Raw genomic sequence first — 27,706 nt, forward strand, 5'->3', positions numbered from 1 at the left:
GAGCCTCTGGGGCCACCAGAGCAGCCAAAGCTGCCAAGACCACTGGAGTGGCTGAAGCTGCAGGGGCTGCTTCGGCTGCCAGGGCCACCAGAATGGCCAGGGCTGCTGATGCTGGGCCACCAGAGCAGCTGTGACCTTTGGAGCTGCTGGGGCCGCCAGAGCAGACAGAGCTGCTGCCGCTGGAGTCTCTGGGGCCTCTTAAGCCATTGGGACTGCTTCCACACGCTTCTCCCACTAAGCAGTGGGGCGTGTCCGCAGAGCAGGCAGATGGCACTCCCTGCGTGCAACTCTAGGAGGAGCCACATTTAAAGGCTCCAAGAGTCGCATGCAGCTCCTGAGCCGGAATCACCACAATGCAGTGTCCTGTTCACAGGTGGTGAGTGGCGACCGTATTGGACACCGCGGGCCTGAAGAATACATATGGTAAAAATGAAAATGGATGTAAACTGCAGATGCATTGCATTAAAAGGAGAGAGCTTTGGGAAAAGAGTGATTCTTACTTGTTCAGTTTAACTGCTCCAGCCACTGTCCCAGGATTAGATTTTGGTCTCTGTTGAAAGATTCTTTCGATCAGCTCCTCCATTTTCCGAGGGGAGGAACCCACAGCAGTGATAAAATTTTTCCGCGGCGGGTAAACAGAAACTTGGCTTTGACTCAGATCATGAAATGATTTGCTCATGGCTCTGGGCCTATCCTCCCAGGAAGCTTTCTCATTCTTCTCTTTGCAACAGCCAGGAAGTGGCTGAAAAAGCGACAACTCAGAGCAAGAGAGTCTCTTCAGAATTTCAGCTTGAACTGACACAGGTCGGACTGCAAGCTTGTTCAACGTACTGCTGGCCAGACTGCCAGTACTGATCGCACGGCCCATATCAAATCCTTTAACAGACTCAACGTGAAGGTTCAGACTTCTAAATGAAGCTCTCTCTGAAAGGAAACAACTGATTTACACGCATTATAGCCCTTCAGTACACTGTTTCTTTTAATTTAATATCTGTTCCTATGGTATATTTTAAACAAATGGGACATTTTGAACTTTAACTTATTAGTGTGAGCCTACTGTATGACTAAGTTGGCTTGGATTATCTAGCTCAGAGAGAAAGGCATGGATTTAAAGACAGCATGCTGACCTTAGCTTAGTCTAGACTAATGTCAGGTAACCTATACTGGAGTCTGGAAGGTAGGTGGAAAGAGAAGAATTAAATAAAGTTGGTTTTATAGACCAGGATATTCTACTGAGTAGAAAGAGTAAGGTTCACCCATTTGGGATTTACACATATTATGATAGTTCATGCTCACAGATGGGAAATAAGATGCTTAAGAGCAGAGAGAAACTTAGGACATACTATTCCAACTCCATATGATTTAACGGGAAAACCTTGTCTCTCAACCTGTGTGGTACACCCATTGAATATTGCCATTCAAGTACCATGGTCACCATTTAAAGTCTATTTGGCAAGTTAACACACAATGGTAACAAGTATTAGAGGGGTAGCTGTATTAGACTGTCTCCACAAAACAATGAGAAGTCCTACTGCACTTTATAGACTAACAGATTTATAGGAGGATAAGCTTCCATGGGCAAAGATCCACTTCATCAGATGCATTCAGAATAAAATGCCATAGGACTTGTTGTTTTCACACAACTGTAGGATCTGAGATAACAGTTTCACAGAACACAAAGCAGCTGTGGGAATTATTTAGCATTCTCTCTACAAAAAATACAGACACATGGAAAGATTTATTTAACTAGAGAACAACTGGCAAGTTTTTAAGGAGAACCACGGGCACGTTTGTTTTTCTTAAAATTGTATGGTACCTACTGCTCCAAGTTCTCACCTAATGTTTAGTCCACATTTTGATGGATCTCCTTGAAGAAGAACTGCTCAAACAGGTACAAACTTCACATCATGTCCTTTCGGATAGCCCCATGTAGGACTTTCTAAAAGTCCTGCCAAGACTCTTAAATAAGTACACACACACTGATCAAGTCTTCTGTTTTAATTTTCCCCAGGTTAAATGTACTTAAATTCATAGAAGTCTTTCTCCACAAGACTGACTTAATCCTTAACTAATTATGTAGTCCTCCTCCTACTTTTTCAAGAATCTGAATCTCCAGTGTTTAACCTTGTTCCCAGTATTGTATTCAATATTCCAAGCGTACTCATACCAAGGTTACATAAAAGCTACCATTATGTCTTGATTTAGAAATAATCTCCCTTATGATCCATGGTAAGACCTAGGAAGTTGTGACACACTCAACTCTTTCCTTTGAACTACTGTGTCACCCTGATTACTCAGCAATGATACTATTCAAGGTATCCTACATTCTCCGAAAGAATTATCTTACATTAAAATCCCATGCACCCTAGTCATCTGCTCATATCCCTAGACAGCCAAAATCCTTCTACAGCAAGTCAGTAACTATGGCCCTACCAACTTCAGGCTCACGGCTCTGAAATTGGCTTTTCTCCTTGAAATGTGACCTCCCTAAAATCAGCCAGGCTGAGGAGTGATAGGATTTGTCCTTCCCCTGCTCGGCTGTTGATAATGGAGGGAGGTCCAGGGAGATCTGACTGACTCACCTCCACATGTAGCCCAGAAGCTGCTCCTCCTGGTTACTCCAGCAGTGGCTCAGAACATCTGCTCCCTCTGCCTCACAGCTCCTCCACGTCTGGAAGTTTCCCAGGCTCCAGCTGGGGTTCAGGACTGCCACCCCCCATGCTTCTGCCCAGCTCTGGATGCCTGAACTCCACTGCTGCCACCCTGCTCTCCCTCCATTCCTCAAAACAGGACACAGCAGCCCATGGCAGCATCGGCTACTGCTGCTCCCGCCCAGCAGCTTCTGCCCAGGCTTTGAGCACCCAGCCTCAGGGCTGCTGCTCCCCAGCTTCCAACAGCTCTGGCTAGGTCAGGGATGCCCTCTCTCCATGGTTCCTGCCTGGGCTCAGAGCTCCTACTCTCCCTCCCCACAGCCTTCGTGTTTGATATAAATATACACAGCTACCATTCTCAAAATGGGAAAGCCACAGTCCTCACCAATGTCCTGAGTGTCTTGGTTGCTCTGTCTGGCTCTCATCTGTAGCTGGAATTTATGCTGCGAGGAGCAGAGATGCAGGAGGTACTGGCAAGTCTTACTAGTGTCAGTTTGGAATGCATGCTTTATACCATCTGACACGTTCTGCAGGGTTATTTTCTTTTTCTGGAAGGTGAAAAAATAAGATCATAAAAACATTGCTGTTTTCCAGCCCCAAGAGACTACGTGTTTCCGTGCAAACAGGTTCCAGGAAATAAGGTTTATTCAAGTAAATTGCATTGGATGAATTTTTCACATATAATTTGAATTCATTTAAAATAATGTTAGATTTAAGTAGTGACATTCCTGCATCTAAACCAACAATCACTTAGTACTTCAAGTAGTCCAAAGTGTATGCAGTTCAGTGTTTACTCTTGGATCAACACCAAACTAACAGCACTAGTTTTTATCTGAATTTGCAGGATGGAATTCTGAAAAGCCCCTAAAGGAATTAAAAAGACATCTGTGCCTGAAAGTCCATGGAATCTGGGTGCCTTAATTCCTTTGGTAATTGTGAAAATCTTAGCTAGTATCAAAGGCCTAATCCTCACTTTAAAAAGAGAGAGACTGAGAAATAGAGAGGTGTGTTCTTGACAGATTTCTAAGGTAAAAACAACTGGGAGGCTGGTGACACTTTACAGACTAACCATTTTATCAGGGTATAAGCTTTTGTGAGGTGCAACTCACTTCATCAGATGCAGGAAGCGAAAGAAAAAGAAATGGATAGTAGGAATAGAAATGGGAGTGTTGCATCGGAGCTAAGTCAACCAGGGTGGATGCGGATTAGAAGGTGAGAACACCTAAAACAGAAAGTGACTTATTTTAATGAGAGAGACCTCATGAATACAAAAGTAATTATCAGAAAGCTAAAAAAACAGATATACAGACATACGCTAAAGGATATTTTCTTTGTCTCTCTCCACGGGAAGCGAAGTACAGGTGTGCGGACTCCATTGTGAACTTCAAAAATAAGGACTCCCTTAGAACACACTCCCAGTAGGATTCCAGTTTGGGACTTCTTCTCAGGCAACACCCGATGAAAATGAATACCATACTCTGTCAGTCTCTGGCACACCTGTATAGAGATACATTTGTGAGACCATGAAGATGAGGATGCTAGAAAAATCGACAGGTACACTGACAAATTAAAAAAAATATCTCGTCACACTTTACATTGAGATTCTATTCATGCAAGATTTATTTATAGATGTTACACACGTGTGATCGACGTGAGCAGTATGTGTTATAGATGGTTGTCAGACATCAGCAGAAGGTGTTATAAATGGCTCTTAGCCATGGTACTACACAATCTATAACCATTAACCAACTGATTATTTTAAAAGGTGCATTAAACTATTAGAATATTAACATGACATTTTAACTATCACATTAACTCTTATTTAAGTTTATAACACCACTTTGTGTTACTTGAAGTGAGGTACAGCCAAAGCTGTACTCATCACTGGAGGTTTTAAAGTCTGAAAGAGTGTCTTCCCACAACTCTCTCAGGTTGAACAAATCCTGTGATTAGGAGAGAATTTGGGCAAATATCTGAAGATTTGTGTGCAGATCAAAGGCATGAATCTTCTCCTATATACATGACTGAATACAACCTGGAAAGCTACAATTGTAATCATTCCTAGTGACGGATAACCTGCCACAATGTGACATCCTTGAATCAGACATTCCCAGGACATCCCACTTCCCTAACCTGCATGCAGAACAAATTGTGTTACTGGGTTTTTTCCTATTTGCAGCTTTCAGTAACACTTTCTAATGTTAAATATTTTTGTTGCATATGTTCCTCTGTAGAGTGGCACACAAGACGATTTTCACTGGCACATGAGGTGGGAGCTCAGCTTTGCCCCTCCTCCCCCATGTAGTTGGGAGCTTGATTCAAGCCATGCTGTCTGTGGATTGACAAAAGACTAGCTAATGCTACCAACCACCACCTAAATGATAAAGCTCTGCACCTTAAATTTATGTATTAATAAAGCAGTTTGTAAGTAAGACTATTAGTGATTTTAAAAAGTCTGACCAGCACTCGGAGATTGTACATAGAGGTCAAAAGGTCAAATTTTGGCACTCCACCTCAGAAAGGTTGCTGACCCCGAGCTACAATTTCCTTTCCTCACTTTTAATAACTATAACTTTTATGCGGATCCTCTTATCCGCCTTTGCCACTGTTATTTTAGAAGACTATTTTCCTTTGTTATTCATTTCTATTTCAGGCTTTTTTTTACCCCATGCTCCTTGTATGTGAATCTCATATGAACACAGAATAAGTCAAGAGGCGCTTTGACTTACCTTCAAAAATTCTATCTCTGTTTCCTTTTCAGACGCACCCACATAAGTATTATGCAGTTTGGACAGCTCTTCTTTGATGTAGGATAGGTCTAGTTTCTCCATTACTCTAGCTGGTACGTAATGTTCTAGTCTAAAATAGGATATGCCATGTACCTATAAAGTGAAGCATTTTTATTTTTCCTATGTTATTACAAGAACAACAAACTTATGCGTTTGTGTGTATAAAGATGAACTTCAGCCAAACCACTGGATCTGAACTTTCAGACGGAGTGGGGGAAGGAACTCAGACTCTGAACACAGAGCTAGAGTAAATTTCATTTTTGGTCCTTCTCTCTATTCTACACCCAGTAAGACCATGACATTTTACAAAGTCTGAGCCAATAGCAATTAAAAGGACAAACTACAATGCTGAATCTAGCCATCTGCCAACAATGGAAGGGACAATGGATTCAACATCCAGATCCAAATCTGAATGCTACAGCACAGGTTCAACATTGAGGCCTGAATTCTATAGCCAAGGCTCATCTGTGCATGAAAGAACATCTGTGTTCTCTCTCTCCTGGAGTTCAAACAGCATAAAAACTACAGCTAGGAAATCGATTGAACCGCCAAAGAACTGGAATATATTCAAGTCCTGAATTGCACCCTGGAGTACGTGCACTAGCTGATTAGAACAACAGCAGTTCAGTTATGCATTGCTGAAAGTACACCCTACCTCAGCCTGGTAATCGCCATACTCAGCCTGGAGGGCCAAAGATGCAAGCAATAAAGCAGTCTCATCGTCGCAATGCATCCTTTCCTCCAGGAGATCTTTCCGTAGCTGTAGATAATACTGGTGACAGGTCAGAGAGTGCCTGGGGGAAAAGCAACACAAAATATTGTTCCTTTCAGCAATACTTCTCACATTCCATGTACGTAACTTGTGTGGAAGGGTAGGGGGAGGTGAGGATTAAAGCTGGGTGATGAGAAAATAATGTTTGATTACTCACTGTATGAGGCTGACATCATCCACAAAAAACTTAACACGAAAGAACAGAGTGAAGTTGACTGTGGCTTTGCTCTTTTTTTTAGGGTCCTCTTTCCATCCTTCTGGAGCAACCTTTGTTAGTTTTACGTCAGGGTCAACAAATGAAAATTCATTGTCTGCAACGTGGGCAAGAGGAAAACATTTGCATAAACTATCAGAAACAGACACTTATGCTGGGCCCAGAATTAAGATCAGCCTTACAATTTTGAAGTTTATTTTTGACAGTTAATATTCTTATCAACCAGGAGAGAATTCTAACACACAATACAATGAGACGCATGAATGGCTCAGTGGTTGCTAAGATGAGAAAGGCTTTGTCCACATGGAAAGTTTTGTCGAAGAAATGGGCCTTTTTGTTGATAATACTGCATCAGCATTCATACGGCAATGTAACTTTCGTTGGGAAAAACAGCCATTTTTGTTAAAAAACAAAAACTAAAAATCTCAGCTCCACAAGGGACTTTTTTTTAATTTACTTTTCCCCCTCCCTGTATTGTTGACATACATGAAGTGAAAAGTCCTCAAGGCATTTTGTGGCTGATTCTGGCCTCCAGCAAGTGGCCCATAATACCAAATCAGCTGCTCCGGTCACCAGTTTGAACTCCACTGCCCTACAGCCAGATGACCAGCTACCTGTCCTGACCCCTTGCAAGCCTTGTGAAACTTAGATCCATTACTAGCTGCCTGAGCATCTTCTTCCCCCGCTGCAGACTGGCTCAGCATGCCGTGGTCTCATGGTGTCTTCCTTGGTGTTCATGTCTGGCCATCACACAAAATGCTCCCTGGCTTGGATGTGGTGCACACACACATGTATTGGAATGCACATGAGCAACCACTTGAAGAACTCCTCTTTGTATAAAGGAGCTGATGCTATCTTCACTGATGACCCCACTTCCACCACCAAGAGCCCTGTGGATACTTCCAAGGGCATGGAGGCAGTAAATGGAGGGCCTAACAACATACTGGGATGCATTAATAGGAGCACTGCCAGCAGATCTAGAGAAATGATTACTCTCCTATATTTATCACTGGTGAGGACACATTTGGAGTACTGCATCCAAATCTGGTCCCTTCCCACCATTATAGAAAGGATGTGGATGCACTGGAGAGAATCCAGTGGAGGGCAACATAAATGACCAGGGGGCTGGAACACATGATTTATGAGGAGCAGCTGAGGGATTTGGGTTTATTTCATCTACACAAGAGAAGAGTAAGGTGAGATTTGATAGCAGCCTTCAACTACCTGAAAGGGGGTTCCCAAAGAGGATGGAGAGAGGCTGCTCTCACTGGTAACAGCTGACAGAACGAGGAGCAATGGTTTTAAGTTGCAGTGGGGGATGGCCAGGTTAGATAATAAGAAAAACTATTTCTGTAGAAAGGTTGTGAAGCAGTGGAATGGGTTAACCTAGAGAGATGGTGGAATCTCCATTCCTAGAGGTTTTTAAGTCTTGACTTGATAAAGCCCTGGCTGGGAGGATTCAACTGGGATAGACCCTGCTTTGAGCAGGGGGTTGGACTCAATGACCTCTTGAGTTATCTTCCAAGCCTATGATTCTATGATTGCAGATGCCAGTAACAATGCTAGGAAAGAGAGCTGCAAAAGCACAACGACAACCAGCCCTTTGCCAGGCAGCCCACAGAATGCATGACCAGGATGATGGAGGAACAGACTGAGATCATCAAGTGCCTAGTCAAACAGCAAAATCAGCCAACAGCAGTATCCTTTTCCCCCCTGCAGCAGATTCAAAATTCTGTATCTAGCAAACCCCACCCCACCCCCTATGTCTCTCATACTCCTTTTTCATTCTCTGGGAGCCTTCATTGTTCCCATGCACTCCAGAGCCACATGTTGCAGACCCCTGCCCTAGTCCAAAGGTGACTGTCTAACCTGCACAGCTGCTCTGCGAGTGCCAAATGCAATAACAGGTTGCTGCTGTCCATATCACGCAGACTGTCAGGCTCCTCTGAGTCTTCTTCCTTTATCAGTAATTTCATGATGATCTCCACTGCCAGGTCCTCACCACAGTTAACAGAGCATGCAAGAGAAGTGTGGCATCCATTCTGCAGATGGCAGAGTGCACAGCAGAAAATGGCAGTTGGGGAAAAGGTGCAAAAGGACACTGGAAGTCCCTGCACAAAGTGGTGCGTGACAGGACATCATGGTTGCAAGATGCCACATTCTCTGTTCTTTGGTTCCACAGCACCTAGGCCGCGTCTACACTAGCCCAAAACTTCAAAATGGCCATGCAAATGGCCATTTCGAAGTTTACTAATGAAGCGCTGAAATACATATTCAGCGCCTCATTAGAATGCCGGCAGCCGCAGCACTTTGAAATTGACGTGGCTCGCCGCCGAGCGGCTTGTCCAGACAGGGCTCCTTTTTGAAAGGACCCTGGCAACTTCAAAATCCCCTTATTCCTAATAGCAGATAGGAATAAGGGGATTTCAAAGTTGCCAGGGTCCTTTTGAAAAGGACCCCCGTCTGGACGAGCCGCTCGGCAGCAAGCCACATCAATTTCAAAGTGCCGCGGCTGCCAGCATTCTAACAAGGCACTGAATACGTATTTCAGTGCTTCATTAGTAAACTTTGAAAGGGCTAGTGTAGACGTAGCCCTAGTGACAGATGGTCTCTCACCATTGATGGGGAAGCTAAAAATGTGCACACAATCTGTCGACAGAAGGAGCAAGTATAAGCATGCCTTGGCAAACTTTGCATGTAAAAATTAGTTTCCTCGACAGAACTTGGTAGTGCACACATACCCAAAGTCCTTCACCATTTAAAACTCAGTCTATGGTGCACATGAAATAAGGTTGGGGATCTTAATCCATTTTGATTAGCTCCCTTGAAATTAAATGTATAGAAGCGACTATAGGAAGTAAAAACGTTAACACATGGCACAAGACTGGTTGGAACCCTGAAAGCCCGGACGTCTCTTGGAAACCTTACAAATTTATGTGAATTTGGACAAAATCAAATTTTCTGCATCATCATTGTCCATGGGAAGATGTTCTGTTCGAAAATGTCTGACCTGCTCTTCTACAGAATCACTAAGGGCTCAGTGCAGGCGCCCATATATTGACTAAGATGTCTTTACACAAGTAACCCTACCAATCTGGGTAGGAACACTTGTATAGTAAGTTTCTGCTCAGGAAGAGTAACGTTAGCAGAATGGGGCCATAACAGAGCTTTTTGATGTTTTTCCCAAGAAGTCCCTGTTGACTAGAAACATAAAAGTGAAAGACAACTTGTAGGAGGGAAGACAATGCAAAGTAAGAAAGATAAAGGGCTGCCCTAATTCTCTGACTGTTATTCATGTTGTGTAATACCATGCTAATTTAAACAAATGGGTCTGTTCAGGGAGCAGGATAAGGGTGCCTGAGCCTAATTTAAAGGATTTATCACAAATTATTGCTGTGGTCTCCCATTCATCTTAAACCCGTTTTTGACTGTCTCCAGCACAGTATATTTAACCATGTCTAGTAACTTCAGACCTTTCCAGTTAAATTAAAATACTGTTCTTACCTTTTAGGCTAGCCAAGCCAAACAAATGATGCTCCACTAAACCAAGATGGGCTACCACCATATCAAAAACATCTTTGCAAATAGTTTTGGTATCACAGGTCAGTTCCAGTCTCTGCCCACTTAGAAGCATTACATTTACTTTCCTTCTGGTATCCTCATTCTTGCCTTTCTTAGTCTGCATTTTGTGAAATAAAAGTATCAGACCATTCACATGTATCATAAAGATCTATGAGTGGTTTAACATATTTCTTTTACAACTTACTGCTAACTAGATCATTTCTTACCAAGATTGACTTTGGTAGGTCCAAGGAGACGAATGGCTCAATAGTCATTTTCACAAATTCAGGACCAAAGAAATTCTGCAAATCAGAGAAGTCTGAATTAACTCTTTGTGTTTCTACAGACTGAGATGGAGAAACAAGGAATTCTTAACAGATGAACTGGAAGTTGAAATGAACACTGATTTAAACACAGGAGAATATGTTGAATTGTTCCCAGCAATCTGGTTAGTTGGAAGACTTTAACTTTGCCAGAGTGTGATCAAAGTTATGTTGGCTCCCATGATGATATTTCCCACACTGCATTATTTATATATTTCAACATTACACATATCTAATTTACTCCTATGCACAAAAGTGAAACTACTGTTGTATCATCATAATCAACAAACAACTTCCTAGAGGTCTTTAAGTCCTGGCTTGAAAAGCCCTAGTTGGGATGACTTAGTTGGAAATGGTCCTTCTTTCAGCTGGGGGTTGGACTTGACCTTCTGACCTCTCTTCCAATTCTGTGAACATTAGATGGCCATACTGGATGTCCCAGATATTTGGAAATCTGACATTCATTCACACTTTTAAAAACTTATAACTATCGTGTTCCACCAGTGATGTGCACCATTCATAACAATTATTTTTATTAAACCATTCTTCAGTTAGACTAAAAGTAAAAAATGTACTACCAAAACCTTATGCAACATAAGACTCTGATCCTGCACACTGTTCTGTACAGGTAGATTCCCGTGTTAGTGTGAATCCTCACTGAAGTGAACAAGGCTCTGCAGGCACCCAAAGGATGCCTTGTACAGATCAGCCCCTTGGACTGGAATGTAAGTGATATCACAGCAGAAGTTTCAAAAATAAGAGAATTCAGCTTATAATTAATTAAACTAAAAATCTTTTCCTGAGTTCTAAGCAGCACAAGGTTCGCAGTCCAAATACTAATTAAAAAAGGAGGATAGTGGTTAACTTCACGGCTTGTAGAATATGCCTTCTTCCCCATTCTCTTCAGAAAGCCACACAAGGGTTTGTCCATTATGTGTGCACAATGGGGAAAATACCTCGAGGTTTGAGATTTTACCTGCTAATATATAATATTCGTTGGAAGTATTTAATACAAAATGCCTATATGGTAGCACAATTAGAAAAGCAAAGATTCTGTGCAGTTTCAATCCTAGATAAGCGACATGGCAAAGTGCTATTTGTCAGACACACATATGAAAGGGACATTTTTCTAGGCTATGGAGCGAGGGTAGACTGAGATCAGTTTTAGGCTGCATCTGCACTACGAGATAAAATTGAATTTATCAATATAGATTTTGTAACACTTGAATTATAAATTGGATTTTGACTATCCTCACCTCCCCACGTGAGCCTCATAATGTCAACTTATTGTTCCCACGCTCAACTGACAAACAGCGACTGTTGCAGTAGTGCATTGTGGTAACCTATCCTACAGTTCCCTCATCCCTGTAGCATTCTGGGTATGGTCCCTGGTCTTTGAGATCATCTTCCCACATTGCATTCCCCTCCCGTTTTAAGTAAACATTAATTTTTCCTGTTGGAAGGAAGAAAAAATAGGGCATTCGCAGAGATGGCAAAAAAAAAAAAAAACCCCAAAAAAAACAACAACAGAAATCTCTTTCTTCTGTACCTTAATTCTCAACTGGCCATCCACTGATTGTCCCCCTTCCCATGATTGCATCTGATCCCTGAAAATAATACAGGGATCCTGAAAAGCCTGAAGAAAGAGATGATAGGAACATTTTTGAAAAAAGTGAGTTGCTGAGGGGTAGGTCTTTGGCTTTCCAGTGCACCATAAGGCTTTTGTGCACAGACTGTGTTCTCAATTGGCCATCCACTGACTGTTCCCCCTCCTGTGATTGCATCCGATTCCTGAAAATGACGCTAGGACAGACTGTATTCTCAAACTTAGAAGAAAGAGGATAGAAACATCTAGGAAAAAAGATCTGCTTTCCCTCTTTGCTACACAAACATTGCCAACAGGGGGGATGGCAGTGAAATCTCATACACTGAAATTATAACTGAAACAGCAATCTCACCTGGCCCTCCGCCCTGTGTTTTTGGGGGTTCAAAGCATGGAGACAGATAGGAAATATTAGGAAAAAGATTTTAGAACAGAAATATGAAAGCACAAGGTGTCTGAAATGGACAGCAAGCCCCCAAAAATATTTCTGGTGAGGGGAGGGTTGGGGGGCTGTGGTCTGCAGCTGCAGAGCCAGTTGAAATGCTAAAGTAGTGAAGTAGTCCCCCTGACTACCTTAGCCCCTGGAGGAGATTTCCCCCTGGTGGCATCTAGACCCCAAATATCTTAGCTGCTGGGGAGACTTCCCCCCCTGTGGCAGAAAGCCCCCGAAAATAGTTTTGGTAGGGGGCGCAGCTGAAGGAATTCCCCCCAAATATCTTAGTTGTTGGGAGAGACTTCCCCACAGTGGTTTCAAGCCCCCAACTTTCCAGCCCTTGGAGCAAGCTAGGACTTGGTGCTGCCTGGCAGCATGGTCAGCACCGAATGGCAGGGATATCCTTTTATTGGGTCGGGGGATGCCCACGTGATGTGGAAAGACCGCGACTGTGTGGTGCCTTTGGGGGAGGGAGGGGGGTTTGTGCACAAATGTAAACTGCCGAGAAGAAGTTTCTCGGCCTCTTATGGAAGCACAACCCTCACAACAGCATTCTTACTATATGGTGTGGTGGGGCAGTGGCTGGTGCCAGGCATTGCAGAAAAAAAACTGGTGTAGAGACAGAACCACTAACTCCATGCTGGGGCTATTTATAATGGGCAGATGCACTCACAGCTGTAATAGTAAAGACAGACAGACATTTCTCAGGCTTTCATACAAATGTGAGCCCATAGTCACAGGCTTCCTGGTCCCAATTTGAAATTCACAGTCTTCCTGTTACCTTATTCCTGTGCACCTGGAGAGCAGTGGCCAGAGTGGAGCACTCAGGGCATTATGGGTTACCTATGGGACACCTCTGGAGCCTAATAAATTTGATTATAACACATGGCGCTTCCATGCTGAGCTTTAATTGAATTTTTGAATTCGACCTTGACGCTACACCCATAAGGTACGATGATACTGCAATACCGATATTAGTGCTCCCTACATCAAGCTAATGCTATTTTCTGTGAAGACAGTCAGGTGCTAATATTGAGCTTAAATTTGAGCTTAAAATTGAGCTTAAATAATACTGCCTTAAATTCGAATTTATCTCGTAGTGTAGACACAGCCTTATTTTTTAAGTTAATACAGTTCACGTATGCAGCAGCTGACTTCTCCTAGCAACAGGCCCACCATTTGCATATCTTAACCTCCTTCTCACTTCCAACCCACAGACCTTGTCTACATTTCAAGATGGCAGGGGGAGGGCCTGAGCTCAAGGGAAGAAAGAGAAACTTGTACAGGGACTTGCTGGTGGGCTGGCCTTTGGCTGTGTGCCAAGAGCCCAGCAGAATCCCCTGGATCCCTCTTCTCCTTGGTAGGACCCCTCTCACAACCTGCTGGAGATAGTGAAAACCCAACCTGTCCTAAGGGGAGAAGTGGCTGTTGCTTTCGGATCATCCTCCCTTGCCTCAGAATCTACAGAATGACTTCAGTGAGCGAGAGAGGCACGTGTGTGGTGAAGATGAGAGTCACTTAACGGGTGTCTGGAGAACCTGAAGAGAAAATGGACTGCAGAACCCTGCAGGAAGTGGCTCTCGTTTAGATCTACTTGCTCATCACAACATCCAAAGAATCTTCTCACCATTATAAATCATGAATTGTAACCGGAAAGCGTAAGTGGGGAGGAAATTGGCATGGCTGAGATTCCTACTCCTGTCAAAGCCAGACACAACTGTTGCAGGTTGTTTGGTTAATGATAATGTTGGAAAACACAGTATATGAATTCCCTAAAAATGACTGAAAAACTACAGAGCATAGCATGACAGCAGGGGTGAACAAACCCTAATAAATTGCCTGTAATACTATTCAGCAGTGAAAAGGTTAACCACTGTTATGCAGTTAAGATTTGTTTTCAAACTTATCCCATTAAGCTAAAGCCGTCTGATGCTGTTTTAGGACGCATGTGCTACAGAGTCCACAAGACGTCAGAAGTACAGCTCACGTGAGAGCATTCTTTCCACTCAGAAAAACCAGCGATCTCTATTTTGGAAATGGCAGCTTCCATTCTGAACAACAACAACAAGTAAGTCGAGGCAATGGTCTACCAAAACAAAAATTAAGAGTGCAACTGTGTTGAAATGTTACCCTAAGTTTTCTTTGAGTCATGGCGGTTTCCAATGCTATCTCTTTCAGAGGGTCTCTAGTGACGTCCAACATCGATGTCCTACCCAGATCTCCTGGACAGAGGCTGAGTCGAGACTGTTTAAGAGCCATTCTAGCCTGCAGCTGTACCATTTCCTCCTCTTGACGCTTTAACATTATTTCTTGGCTTATTAGGTTGCCTTCAGGTGCTGCTTCATATTGCCTACTTTGTTAGAGGGGAAGAAAACAATATGGTTAAAATACAGCTAAGCACTATGGCACCATGGTGATGGGTGGACAGTGAGAACCTAGACCACTTACAGCAGGAAATCTAATGGAATTATTTTTGTGGGATTTATTTATTCAGCAACTGAGGCATTAAGGCAAAATGTCCCTGGACTGAAACAGCCTACAGCAGTGTTTCACAACCAATGGTACATGTACTTCTGTGGGTACATGAGATCTTCCAGGTGTACCTCAACTCATCTAGATATTTGCATAGTTTCACAATAGGCTATGTAAAAATACTAGTAAAGTCAGTACAATCTAAAAGTCCATTCAGACAATGACTTGCTTCTGCTGCTTCCTATGCCTTACGCTGAAATGTAAGTACATTTATTTAATAATAAGATGGTTGAAAGTCAGCAAGTTTTTAGTAGTAGTCTTCAGTGATATTTTTGCATGTTTTCGTAAGGAAGTTGTTTTTAAGCAAGGTGTACTTCGTGGTATGCAAAACAAATCTGACTCCTGAAAAGGGTACAGTAATCTGGAAAGGTTCAATGACACTTGTTCAAAACCTGAGATTACTTTAGGACCATGTTTCTCAACCAGTGGTACATGTACCCTTCAGGGTACATGAGAGAATTCTGGGGTACTTACAATTCTTTTAAAAAGGGGTACTTCATTTAAAAAAGTTTGACAAACACTGGCCTACAGCAATATATCAGTATGGAAAATACCTGGAATAATCCCAGTTTCCATCACTGTCTGACATTTATTTACATGGGAATAAACATGCTATTGCAGTCTTTCTATCAAAAACACATTGTCACCAAAACAAAACAACTTTATAGCTGGAAAAAAACTAAGCATGTCCTGAAAGAGATCAGATCTTTCTCATAAGTATGTTTACAATTTAGCATTTAAAAGGGAACCTGAATGCATAGACGAGACAGTATTTAAAAGAGGCTGACATAATACTTTCAAATGTATTTCTGCAACAAGTCCCTATTCATTACTTAGATGAGACCATAAGACAAACTATTTGTCTGATACAGATATCGTTTAAAACATTCAGCACCCAAATTCCTGTAAAAGGCTCTATTTCAATGTTGCTCACTCTGCTGGAAAGACAGCTCTTGTTCTTTAAAATCCTGTATATCTATCTTGCCCTTTTGTTTGTTGTTTGCTTTTGGTAATATTTATAACACTACGGGTCTTGATGAAAAAAAGACATTTCTCTGAAGCTGTATTTGTAAAAAACTCTGTGCCTGCCACCCATTATTTGAGGGCAGCAAAAGCTCCAAATCAAGTATTCTAGAGTCCAAAGAGCCCACCAGGGAAAAAAGGAAATAATTACTTTTTCGCAGGACAAAAAACAAAAACAAACCCCAAACCAAGTCATCACAAGAAGGAAAACAAAACAGGGTTTTTCTGGTCAAAAGCTATTTTCAAGAGACTTCTTCATACTTTGAAACAGAGCACAAATGCTCCTGGTTCCTTCTCTTTTGGAGGATGCTTATTCAGAAGGAATCAACTAGTGTAGTGCATATACTTGGGGCCAACAGCCGAGACATGTCTCTTGGTAAAAACCAGTTGACCTGCTCCCTCCACTGGGAAGGAGAAGTCCTGTAGCAGATGAGAAGTCTGTTTGGACTGGTCCCAGTGCGAATACACATAAATGGGACAGGGCACAAGGAGCATTTCCCACCAAAGTCATGTCTGGATTGAAGATTAAGGTGTAACTGTAGCGCATGTAGGCAAATCTAATTACCACATGTAACAATACTAGTGAAGAGATAACGGTAGAGGCTTCAGCACAGATCAGCTGCCCCAGTACCAGCTAGGGACCCTGCTGCTAGTTTTACACACACACCATTATTAGTTCACACAGGGTACATGGCGCAGTTTTAACTCTGCTATCAATACTCATGCTAGTTAGGTTAAATCTAGCACTGATCTAGCTACCTGTACTACAATTACACTTTAAATTTCCACTGTAGGCATACCTCAAGAGAGCTCCTTCAGGCACACTGCCTCCTGAAGTGCTTGCTGGGTTGGGTGTCTCTTGGATGTCATAATTTCGCTCACTCTCCACTACCTTAAGCAATCCCTACCCAAACCAGGGAAGCCAGGACCTGAAGTTTCTGATGTTAAATCCACAAGAAATAAATTTCAAAAATATCCAAACTCATTCACTCAATCTCTGCTCTTCAGGCCATCTTAGCACATCCGAAAGTGGAAATAATAGTTATTTATATTTAATTATTATTTGTGTGTTATGATTATTAAAATTATCGTTTGGCGTTCCATGGTCTCAAAAAGTTTAAGGAACACTGTACCAGAGTAACCAGTGCTTTGTGGGCAGGAGTACTCTTCTGCTGAGGAAGTAAATACCCCTCAGAGATGGTGGAGGTATTTTTGTCAGCAACAGTGTGAACAGACAGTGTTTATACTGTCTGAATTTTAGCCACAGGGCTGTGCTGCTAAATGTTGTGTAGTATACACCTACCCTTAATCACCTATTCTTCAGCTTCTGTTGTTTCCCCTCTCACATCTCAATTCTCTGTTCCATCATACAACAGAGCAAGGAGCTTGACTATACTTGCACTTTTGTCATTCACAGGTATTTAACCCCCACCATCCCAACTACTGGACAAAGCTTTGCTGCAGCAAATAAAATGTGAATGCTGCTCTGTTGGCAGGAGCTCTTTCCCGCCAACAAAGCAAAGCCACCTTGTAGGGGGTGAAAGTATTTTGGTAGCAAAAGTTCAAGAAATAGGATTCCACACAAGCTGACGTTTAGCAATAGGGCTGTGTTGACAAATAGGAAGGCAGAATGATTCAGCAGAGACGGTCACCAGACTGGGCGCCCGTTTGCCCACCATTAAAGGAGAGGATGTTCCTGACCAACTTATGAACAGAACTTTTGAGACCTACACTTCTTTGCAAGGGTCAAATATTATTAGTGCCTGCTGCACCACAACAATGTACAGCCAACATAGCCTGCGGCCACAAAGTCAGCTTGGATTCTCAGCCACAACCCTTAAGGGCATGCTACAAGAGCAATGAATCTTATGAACAAGTTAGAGAGATTTGGGTTTCTACAGAGATGTTATCTCTGAACAGTGTGAACCAAAGCAAAGAAGTGTGCCATTGACTGCTAAAGGGACCACTATACCATAGGAAGTCATACACTCTTCATAGTGTCAGTAACTCATGGGACAAAGATCGATCGATCACTTGCAAGATTACTGCCAACTGCACATTCTTTGTGGGTGGATGAACATGGTGGGGTTCATTTACATCCAAATTGGGTGCAGCATCTTGAAAAAGTTAAAACTTGGTAATCTGCCCTTCTTAGATGTGGGGGTGGGTTTTTTGGCAGCACTGAAATTGACTTCATTAGCTATAAATTTCCATAATGGCAGAAAGTACATATGAACTATGAGAACTGCTTTTGTAAACTAACTCCTTCGTATTGCTTCGTATAGATATGCTCTCTGATGTGCAATATAAGGGCTCTCTTCAGCATCAATTAGAAATTATGGCTACTTTTAAGTACTGCAAAGTCTATGCATCTATTGGAGAATGATTTTTTCCCCCATTCTGTCTCATACAATCAACAGTAATTTTAACTAACTTTCTACGGCAGGACCAAATTCTGCACTGGCTTTCATATGCACAACTCCATTGTTTTCAGTGGGGCTGTTGAGTAATAACTGAGAGCAAAGTGTCATATCAAAGTCTTTATACTTTAAGAATTCACTTTGAGCTTCAGATCTCAGATGCATTTGCTGGGCTGGCAGTTAGGAAAGCCAAGTTTGAACTTGGGTACTTGTGAAGAATGCAAACTTAACAAAAAAATAAACATGGCATTTTTGAGTAATTTTTTAGAGTAAAAGTACACATTAAGCAAAAGTGGAGAAACAGACCAACTTCTTGATCCAAATATCTCTATGATGGGTTGGGATCACAGAGGTCTTCTTGGAGCGGTCTCTGGGTGTGCTGATCATGCCACTGAGCTACCTTCCTGCCTTCTGGGGCACCCCACCACCCTGTCCTACTGGTCCAGAAGCTCTGACCTCTCCCCAGGAAAGGCACAGAGTAACACCCTCCCTACAGCAGAGCAACACAAATGCTGAAACAGCTCGGCTCTGGGAGGGTTCAGTTTAGAGATCTGATAGCACCCAGGAATACAACTCTGAAAAGGGATCAAAACCCACATGAATCCATCTTACTCTGTAGAAAAGTTTTACACAGAGAAAGCTCATAAGCTGTGCTCTCCTTGTCAACTGGAGAGATGGATGCACACTGGCTGCTCACCCGAGGTAACAGTTATGTACACCGGGTTTGATAATAAACAAAAGTGTTTTATTAAGTACAAAAAGCAGCATTTAAGCGATTGCAAGTGAAAAGAAATCAAAGCAAGTTACAGGAAAAGCTGGGTCATCTGAACTTCAGAGCACAGGCAGGCTCAGTTAACTGGCATCTGCTCTGATGTTGGCTGCCCAGCCAGGGCTGGTAGAGTAGAGTGGATTGTTGGGGGGCCAGGGGTACAAAGTGCTTTTTCTGAGCCTTCATAGAAATGGGGGTCAAGGAGGAGGGAGTCTCCCAGGGGTCACTGGGAAAGGTGAGTTTGCAGCAGTCACCCGGTGATCTACACCTTCCGACTTGTTGGTGCTCGTATCTGGAACTAGACCGAAAGCTGGAGCAAGACTGGTGGAATAGTGCTGGTAGGACAATGACTGATATTCTGGGGACAGCACTGAGGCCTCAGTGACACTGACTGCTGTTGACCGTTGCCACACCAAGGAGCTAGTGCTTCATCAAGTCTGTGCCACGGCACAAAGGAGCACTGTCCCAAACCCTGCCTTCGTCCCACATCAGGAATAGAAGTGGAATTTAATGCCAGTCTTTCAGAATGTGCAACTTGATTGCTTCACAAGGGGGAGTGCTGGTGGTCCAGGCTCATAGGCCCTGAACATGAAACTCTAGTTTTGCACAAAGATAACCATGTTACATGGAAATCAGTTAGCAGAGCAGCACTCACTGATGTTTCAATTAAAAACTTATTCCTGAGTGAAATAAACACAGAAACTGATAACTGATTTCCTGATATCTAATAAACACTACTTTCAACACTAAATAGAATTTAGGACAGAGGGAAATAAATTATTTGATTGCTATTAAAGAATAATCACTGTATAACACAACAAGGACTATAAAATATGATAATTGCAACGAAGGGTCCTGTGGCACCTTATAGACTAACAGAAATGATAATTGCAGTTTACCTTGATCTTAAAGGATGAACATGACTTGATGGTGAGCTATCATCAGTTCCTGGTAAAGCAGAACTGGAGTCATCTCTCTTTAAACATTCATTTTTTCTCACTTGCACACAAAAAGGAAACAGAGATAAATTAATCCTTGAATGGGCTAGAAACCATGTATAGGTAATCCCACCTAAAATTCCAGGATTTATCAGACACATGGGATTACTTAGAAAAGATCAATTTCTATGCACTGGACCATGACATTACAGTATTAGAGAAACTGACATTAGGAAGTCAATTTCAGTTTTCTAAGATATGCTGTTGTTTTCCCTCCAATGAGAGAAATCTCCTTCCCTAGAGATCCTTAAGTCCCACCTTGACAAAACCTTGGCTGAGATGATTTAGTTGGGATTGGTCCTACTTTCAGGAGGGGGTTGGACTTGAGGACCTCCTGAGGTCTCTTCCAATTCTATGATCCTATGAGAGTTGCTGAACAATCCTTAGAAGAAACACGTTAGCAAGGGGGTTGAAGATACAGAATTCTTAATATATTTCTCTAACTTCAAATGTTTTATTGTCAGTTTAAACTTGAGACATCTGAACATGAGGAGGCAAAACTAATATGTAGAAAGCTAAGTGCCCAGAATAGTTTTATAACAGCTCGTAAAGATTACCTGACTCGGAACAAGGGACTTAAAAATCCCTACCTTGTGGAGCTTCCATTTTTTATTTCTGCCTGGATTTTTCTCCCTCTCCATGTCTTATGAAATACTGGGTTCTGCTTTTTGACAACAGAAGTCTATTTACTAATGCGGCCTTCTTTAGAAAAAATCAGCATTTACTTACAGTAACATCAAACATACTTCAGTTCAGGCACAATTCTGCAAGATGCAGAGACCTCTAGTTGTAACTCACATTGTCTTCAAGGAGGAGGGATGGCCCTCAGTACCTTGTGAAAGGTACTCAGCACCTTGCAGAATATATTTCCTAAGTATAGGAAAACAGCAGCAACTTTCTCAGATATGCTGCATCATTGACTACCTATGTGCAATCTAATTGGTTCCCAACATTTATTGGTTCATGTACTCCCTTCTTAAAAAGATGATGTTTGAAGTACCATATACAAATTTCTTATTTTTTGTATCCATTTGTTTTAGGCTGTGATAGACATTAAGTACTTCAGGACTCTACTGCAAAATATAGGCCCAAGGAAGCCTAAAAAGTTTGATTATAAATAAAGCTGACCAGAAAATGAGAATTCCATTTCATGAAAAATTTTGAGCTTTCCATATATTTTTGTTCTGATACAGAACAAAACCAATCCCTTTGAAACAGAAAGACAGAGATCGCCCCAGAACAGCAGACACAAGTGAGGATCCTAACCACAGAGGTATTTCTTGGTATTTGTCTCTGGGGCTTTTACTAGCATTTCCATCCCAGACTTGCGAAATCTTCCATAAAAAAACGTAATCAAAATCAATATCCTTGTGCAGAAAGTTTTGGTTCTGATGATCTGCCACTGCTCAACAAGAAAGTTTCAAAAAAGTTCCCGACCAGCTCTAATTATAACATCCTTCTCAAATACTCCACGCTTTTAGAAAGGGCATGAAAAAGAAACACAACGAAGTAGCCATTATTATATATGGATATGTCCACACTAAAGCATTTTGTTGACAAAACTTGGGGAATATCCAGATTACCAAAGCATCCTATCAACAGTAAATTGATGAAATGTAGCACCTTTGTCAACAGTCTTATCCCACTTCCCATGAGGCATAATGCCTCTGTCAACAGATATCTCCTGACTGAAAGCTGGTCTGAACCTTCCGGGGGGGCCCCTCTGTCGACAGACAAGGCTTCAGGGACACTGGGCAGCCCTGTCTGCTGTGCTTTTGGTTGGCCGTTTTGTTGAGAGAGCAGCTGGGCAGTACAGCCGCTGTTGACAGAAGTTTTGTCAGAAGATATCTTCTGACAAAAACTCCTGTTGACAAATTACTGTAATCTAGACATAGTTTATGATTTGTTACCTCAAATTACAAAAAATATTTCTGATGTCCAGTCCTACTTTGGCGTGGGCTACTGATCTATGTCAATGGCCTGAATCTATAACTTGTCTAACTTGAGTTAGCAATTCCTATTAATACTCATATGGCTGAACAGGAGCTGTCCTTCACATTGCTTCCCTTTTACAAAGTTTAAATCAGTACAAAACATTAGGAACAGTTACTGGAGAAAAGAAAAAGCAATGGCATGTATGAGAAGGGGCCTCTGGGTGAAAGTGCAGGGACTCTGGTATGCTGAGTACAAAATAAGAGAAAGGAGATGCTGAGTGAAGGGGACACCGGTATCTACTTTTGCATAAAAACGGGAAGGGGGCTCAGAGGGGACGGGCACCCACATACATGTGTGTGTGTGACAAAGGGAAGGGGGCTCAGAAGGGACGAAAGGGGAATGATGGCCAGATGTGGTGGGATTCTACTATAGGAGGCCTCTTGCTCTTCTGTAGCTCTGCCTTCTCCTACCACACAATGCCTTTGTACGGAGATACACATCTCATAGAACTGGAAGGGACCTAGGGAGGTTATTGCCACCCTTTTGTGGCAGGACCAAGCACCATCCCTCTTCCTCTACGCCCCTTCTACTTACCACAGATCCCTAAATGGCCCCCTGAAGGATTGGGCTCACAACCCTGGTCTTAGCAGGCCAATGCTTAAACCACTGAGCTATCCCTCTCACCGTATGCAATGTTGTATGGAGTGCTAGGTGAATCTCAACAGGGGCTCACCCTGCTGGGAGAAATCTGAAATTGCTGCCAGCTGGCTGCTATGCTGCTGAAGAGAAAGGCAGCTCTCATAATCCTGCAACCAGGCTTCCATTCACTGGCCCTAAGCCCCTCGTTCCCACCTTCCCCATGGAGACAAGAGGGAATTCCCCATGTGCCTCCACCACCCAGCCCTGCAGGGGCCAAGCTGCAACTTCTGATGGACATGAAGTGCAGGCAGCGGCCTGGGCGGAGGGCCTTCTCTCTCAAGGCTGAGTTTGCAGATTTCAGAGCCACTCTGAACTTGTCCTGCATATACACATCTTTTTGGACAAGAGGAGCTGGTGGCACAATATGGAACCTCATGAGTTCATTTCAGTAGCTTGAATTGTGCAACTGAGGGCAAGCTGGAGGGTAGGCCAAGTAAAAAGCCAACCAGTTAGAAGACAGCACCCAGCTGCACGGCCATGCTGCACAATACTAAAGAAAATTACTTTGTTGGCCTGGTCAGCAAGTATTACTCATCATTACAGCTGAAAGCAGAAGTTTTCTGGTGAGCTGCAGTGGGTGCAACTGCAGGACTGTTTGTTTGAAGCAGATGGGTTATTGTTTGTTTGATTGCTTGAAGAAGCTTTTGGCACACAACTTCCAACAAACTCACATAAAGGGCTTACGTACCACAGTTTGGGAACCTTTGATCTAAGTATAGTAAAGTATTCTCCTTCTTCCCTAAGGACTGGAAGACACAGCAGTAGTTCCAAAGAAGCAACAAATTTCATCTGCCCCCTCAAGCAGATGTAGCAGTTACAGCTAGAAGGTAATTCTCATTTCAAATGAGATCAGTGGGGATTCAGTCACTGTACAGATCTCAGAGGAGATGGAAATTCATTTGCCAAACCCTATGTTTGTAATTGCAATTAAAAGAGCCCAGAGCTGAAATGTATTCACCTTCATTAGCTTAAGGATCTCAGAAAGTGATTTGATTTACACTCTCAAGGTTTCTTCCACATTTTGCATAAAGTCTCTGCCTGAGCTATAACTTTATTTTACAGACACATTTTCTGGAAATAAACTAAACTGTGAAGTCCTGCAACATGCGTCTTAGAGACTGACAAAAAAACCCCTCCTGCTGATTGCATTGGTGGGGGAGACGCAGTTGTCTTCTAAGCCACACACGTGTTTTCTCTCTCTTCCTTGAATTTTCCTGAAGTAACTAACTTTGTTGGTCTTTGAAACACATTAACACAGTCAGAACAAAAAGTCAAACTGGTAAATGACTGATAGAAGTATAATATCAGCAGTTTGAGTTGAAAAAGTTTGTACTGTGCTGGTTATATATTTCCCTGTAACTTTGAATGTCATCCCATTCTTCTAGGTCTTTCATTGACATTTGCTCTCCTCCTTCCAATTCGAAGGTAAGGGCAAAGAGCTTCATCAAAGCTCTGGACAAGTGTGTGCTGTTTCTTCTGGGCTTCAATTCAATTTTACACCCTTCTTATCTCTGTTTTACTCCATTTCTTCTCGCCACACTGCATCCTCCTTGCAATTCTGCCTTTTCATTAGCTCAGAAAATATTCTCACATTCTGAGCACGCAAAAGCCTCTGTACTCTCTGAAAACTTTTCCTTCACTTCAACACTAGAAATCCTTATTTTTACAAAAAACTTTCTTAAATTAAAACACCCCTCAATACCTCCACACATTTGTCTGGTACCACATTTATCTGAGTCACAACATAAATTCCATGGGCCAGAATCAGAGGAGAATTTAGCCTCACATCTCTCATGCATAATTATGGCACTCTTTAAACACAACTGCCACTAATATAATAGTACTTCTGAAAATTCAGAGTACACATTATATTTTAAAGCAAACATTGTAAAAAAATCTTAATTATTTCCACCATATCCAGTTGATATCCCTTATCCAGTATTCCAGATCCAAACCTAAACTATACATGCTGTAAGTTATGCTAAACTATGTAAGATGATCTCATATGATTAATCTTCATATTGTTCTTAATTACCAAATTTTTAGTATAGGTTTTTGTTTTCTGCCTACTCACTGGGTTTTGTTTTAAATCTTCCACGTATACATTTGTTTGCTTCTTTTGGAGTCGTCCTTTATTTTATTTTATTTTTTTACAATGCTTACCTTGCCTGAAATCTGGCTCAGAAGAAATAATAGATGGACTTTCACTGGACGTACTATAGACATCACTGTAGTAAGATTTGTACCTTCTCATAGGTTCTAAAAGTTGAAAGCAAAGTGTTAGGAAAGCAAAGGAGCAACAGTTCCAAAGCAAAATCAAATGTGACCCCCTCAGGATGTCTAAACTTTTCTGTGGCCACAGTTTTAAAATATAGAAACAGTCACTGAATGCTGTTAGGCTGCAGAGGGAGCAGTCAGCTCTCACAGTTGAGATTATATATGGTTACCACACACCTCACCTTCTTTACATGTCTGACACTTTAATAATACCAGTAGGAAAAAAACCTAAGTGGATTGAAACCAGTTGAATCTGACAATCCTGCACACGGGACAATGGTAAACAAATTGCTTCATGGGCCATACACAGAAGCCTGATGGGCCACATACTGCCCACCTCTGCTCTGCTGCCTCATCCTGCCTCAGCATCACTGATGGGCAACCCTGAATGGGGACAAGTATCGGAGGGGTAGCCGTGTTAGTCTGGATCCGTAACAGCAACGAAGGGTCCTGTGGCACCTTATAGACTAACAGAAAAGTTTTGAGCATGAGCTTTCGTGAGCACAGACTCACTTCATCAGATGCTGGTCTTGGAAATCTGCAGGGCCAGGTATAAGCCAGAGCACGGGTGGGGATAACAAGGTTAGCTCAGTCAGCAAGGGTGAGGCTTACTACCAGCAGTTGATCTGGAGGTGTGAACGCCAAGGGAGGGGAAGCTGCTTCTGTATTTAGCCAGCCATTCGCAGTCTTTGTTTAAGCCTGAGCTGAGGGCATCGAATTTGCAGATGAATTGTAGCTCAGAAATTTCTCTTTGGAGTCTGGTCCTGAAATTTTTTTGCTGTAGGATAGCTACTTTTAAGTCTGCTACTGTGTGGCCTGGGAGATTGAAGTGCTCTCCTACGGGTTTTTGTATATTGCCATTTCTGATGTCTGATTTGTGTGTGTTTATTCTTTTACGTAGAGACTGTCCAGTTTGTCCGATGTATATAGCAGAGGGGCATTGCTGGCACATGATGGCATAAATTATATTGGTAGATGTGCAGCTGAATGAACCCATGGAGTGGATCACATGAGTGGCCACAACACCCCATGACCCACAGCAGTTCCCCCTGCAGCCCTACCCACTCCCCTCCCCGCATGCCTGTTGCACACCAGAGCACTTCACTTCCCTGGTGGTCCCACTACCTCCCTGTACGTTTGGTGTGTGGAAATTGCCTGATTTGCACTCCCGCCCTGCTCCTCCTCCTCCCTCCCACCCAGAGTTGGTAAAGCTCCAACCAGTTACTCACCATTGCTCAATAATCTCCTTAAGCCTGCACACCATTCAGCCCCCTCTTCCTGCCTTCTAATCTCTCTGTAGACCCACTGCTTTGCCTCTCACATTACACTTATCGCTCTTGGGTCAATTAAAGCCAAACTGTGTTACACAAAGTTTGTCACACAGCTGAACAGGGTGCAGCCTCTTTGTGTGTGTGTGTGTGTGTGTGTGTGTGTGTGTGTGTGTGTGTGTGTGTGTGTGTGTGTGTGTGTGTGTGTGTGTGTGTGTGTGTGTGTGTGAGAGATTTCTGTAACTGAAATAAAATATTTATTAAAATATTATTTTGGCAGAGTGGGATATGATAGTATCCTCTATTTTATACCAGGTGTGGATGTTCTGGCTCTGAGGCTTCCCTTGTCTGGCCTTGTAATGCATCCCAGGCAGCTGTGCTGTTAGCCCTGGGGAAATTCTGCAATTGTTGGAGTTGGAGCCATAGTAAAATTGCAGAGTTCCTCCAGGACTGTTTATGACCGCAACAAGTTATTTTTACACCATGTTGAAGAAGCACCAAAGAGCACTCTGGAGTTCTCTCCTTGGTTAATTCTATTTAACATCGAATTTTAATGGAACTGTCAGATTAGGAGCAGTTTATTATTTTATTTCATAAGCAATATACTACTACATCAATGCTAAATCTATACCTAGTGTTTTTTCCCCTGTGGTGTAACAATGGGTTGAGCATTTATATGCTATTTCTTGTTTTCTTCAATAGCATTCTAAGCAAAATTACCTTCTTTTGCATAATCCATGACTGATCTAGATTTACATCTCTTACCTTGGCCTCATTCTCATATCAAAGTTTGCTCCAGCAACGTTCAAAGAATTTCTTTGATTGAAAGTTCAATAAATGCAATCTTCTTATTTCAAAGGCATGACATATTGTATACAGAGAGGGTGGTATGAGTAACTGAGAAATGTTTAATTAATCTTGGGTCAGAATGATTTAAATGTACATCGTGCGTAAAGAAAAGAGTCTTCTTGATAAGTCCATATGTCAAACACTTTCTTTTTTCTGATACAGTTAAGTAACCTAAATTTAATACTAATTCCTTAAATGGAGATAATGCACAAGCCTTACAGTCTTTTTTCAAAAGGCAGAGCATCTCGCTTTATCCCAGCTAGTTGCCTGAATATAAACAAATAATTAATGATCCAAACAAGATTTCTGTGTATTACAAGCAGTAACATTCAGCTATTTCACACACAATAATCAATTATAACAACACTCGCAGCGCACTTTAAGCAACACATACAAAGACATTGGAAATTGCAGTTTTCTTCCTCAGTAGCTTGCAAAAGGTGGATCTAGTGCAGGGGTGGCCAACCTGCGGCTCTCTGAGCCATTAAATGCAGCTCCTCCTCAGAGCCGAGTGCTGGGAAAGCCATCTGCTGCTCTGCGCACATGTCCCACTGCTTGATGGGAGAAGTGTCTGGTGGCATCTCTGGGGC

At 42.3% G+C, this 27,706-nt stretch overlaps 1 protein-coding gene across 11 annotated transcripts in view; it reads right to left on the reverse strand.

Annotated features, from left to right (window-relative positions):
* PTPN13 (protein tyrosine phosphatase non-receptor type 13) overlaps positions 1–27,706 on the reverse strand; it is a 178,470-nt gene that overhangs the window by 46,223 nt on the left and 104,541 nt on the right. For 8 of the 11 annotated variants that reach the window (XM_074993670.1, XM_074993669.1, XM_074993673.1 and 5 more), the window contains 11 exons: positions 24,886–24,981; positions 19,990–20,089; positions 14,477–14,699; positions 10,215–10,289; positions 9,931–10,105; positions 6,370–6,523; positions 6,096–6,234; positions 5,381–5,533; positions 3,966–4,148; positions 3,037–3,199; positions 501–924 (listed from right to left, as the gene is read on the reverse strand). In XM_074993670.1, coding sequence (XP_074849771.1) covers positions 501–924; positions 3,037–3,199; positions 3,966–4,148; positions 5,381–5,533; positions 6,096–6,234; positions 6,370–6,523; positions 9,931–10,105; positions 10,215–10,289; positions 14,477–14,699; positions 19,990–20,089; positions 24,886–24,981 — 1,885 coding nt within the window. The remainder of the gene's footprint in view (positions 1–500; positions 925–3,036; positions 3,200–3,965; positions 4,149–5,380; positions 5,534–6,095; positions 6,235–6,369; positions 6,524–9,930; positions 10,106–10,214; positions 10,290–14,476; positions 14,700–19,989; positions 20,090–24,885; positions 24,982–27,706) is intronic. The other 3 variants (XM_074993665.1, XM_074993672.1, XM_074993671.1) reach the window with 3 other exon arrangements.

This window comes from Carettochelys insculpta, chromosome 4 (genome assembly GCF_033958435.1).
Source record: "Carettochelys insculpta isolate YL-2023 chromosome 4, ASM3395843v1, whole genome shotgun sequence".
NCBI classification, from domain to species: domain Eukaryota; kingdom Metazoa; phylum Chordata; order Testudines; family Carettochelyidae; genus Carettochelys; species Carettochelys insculpta.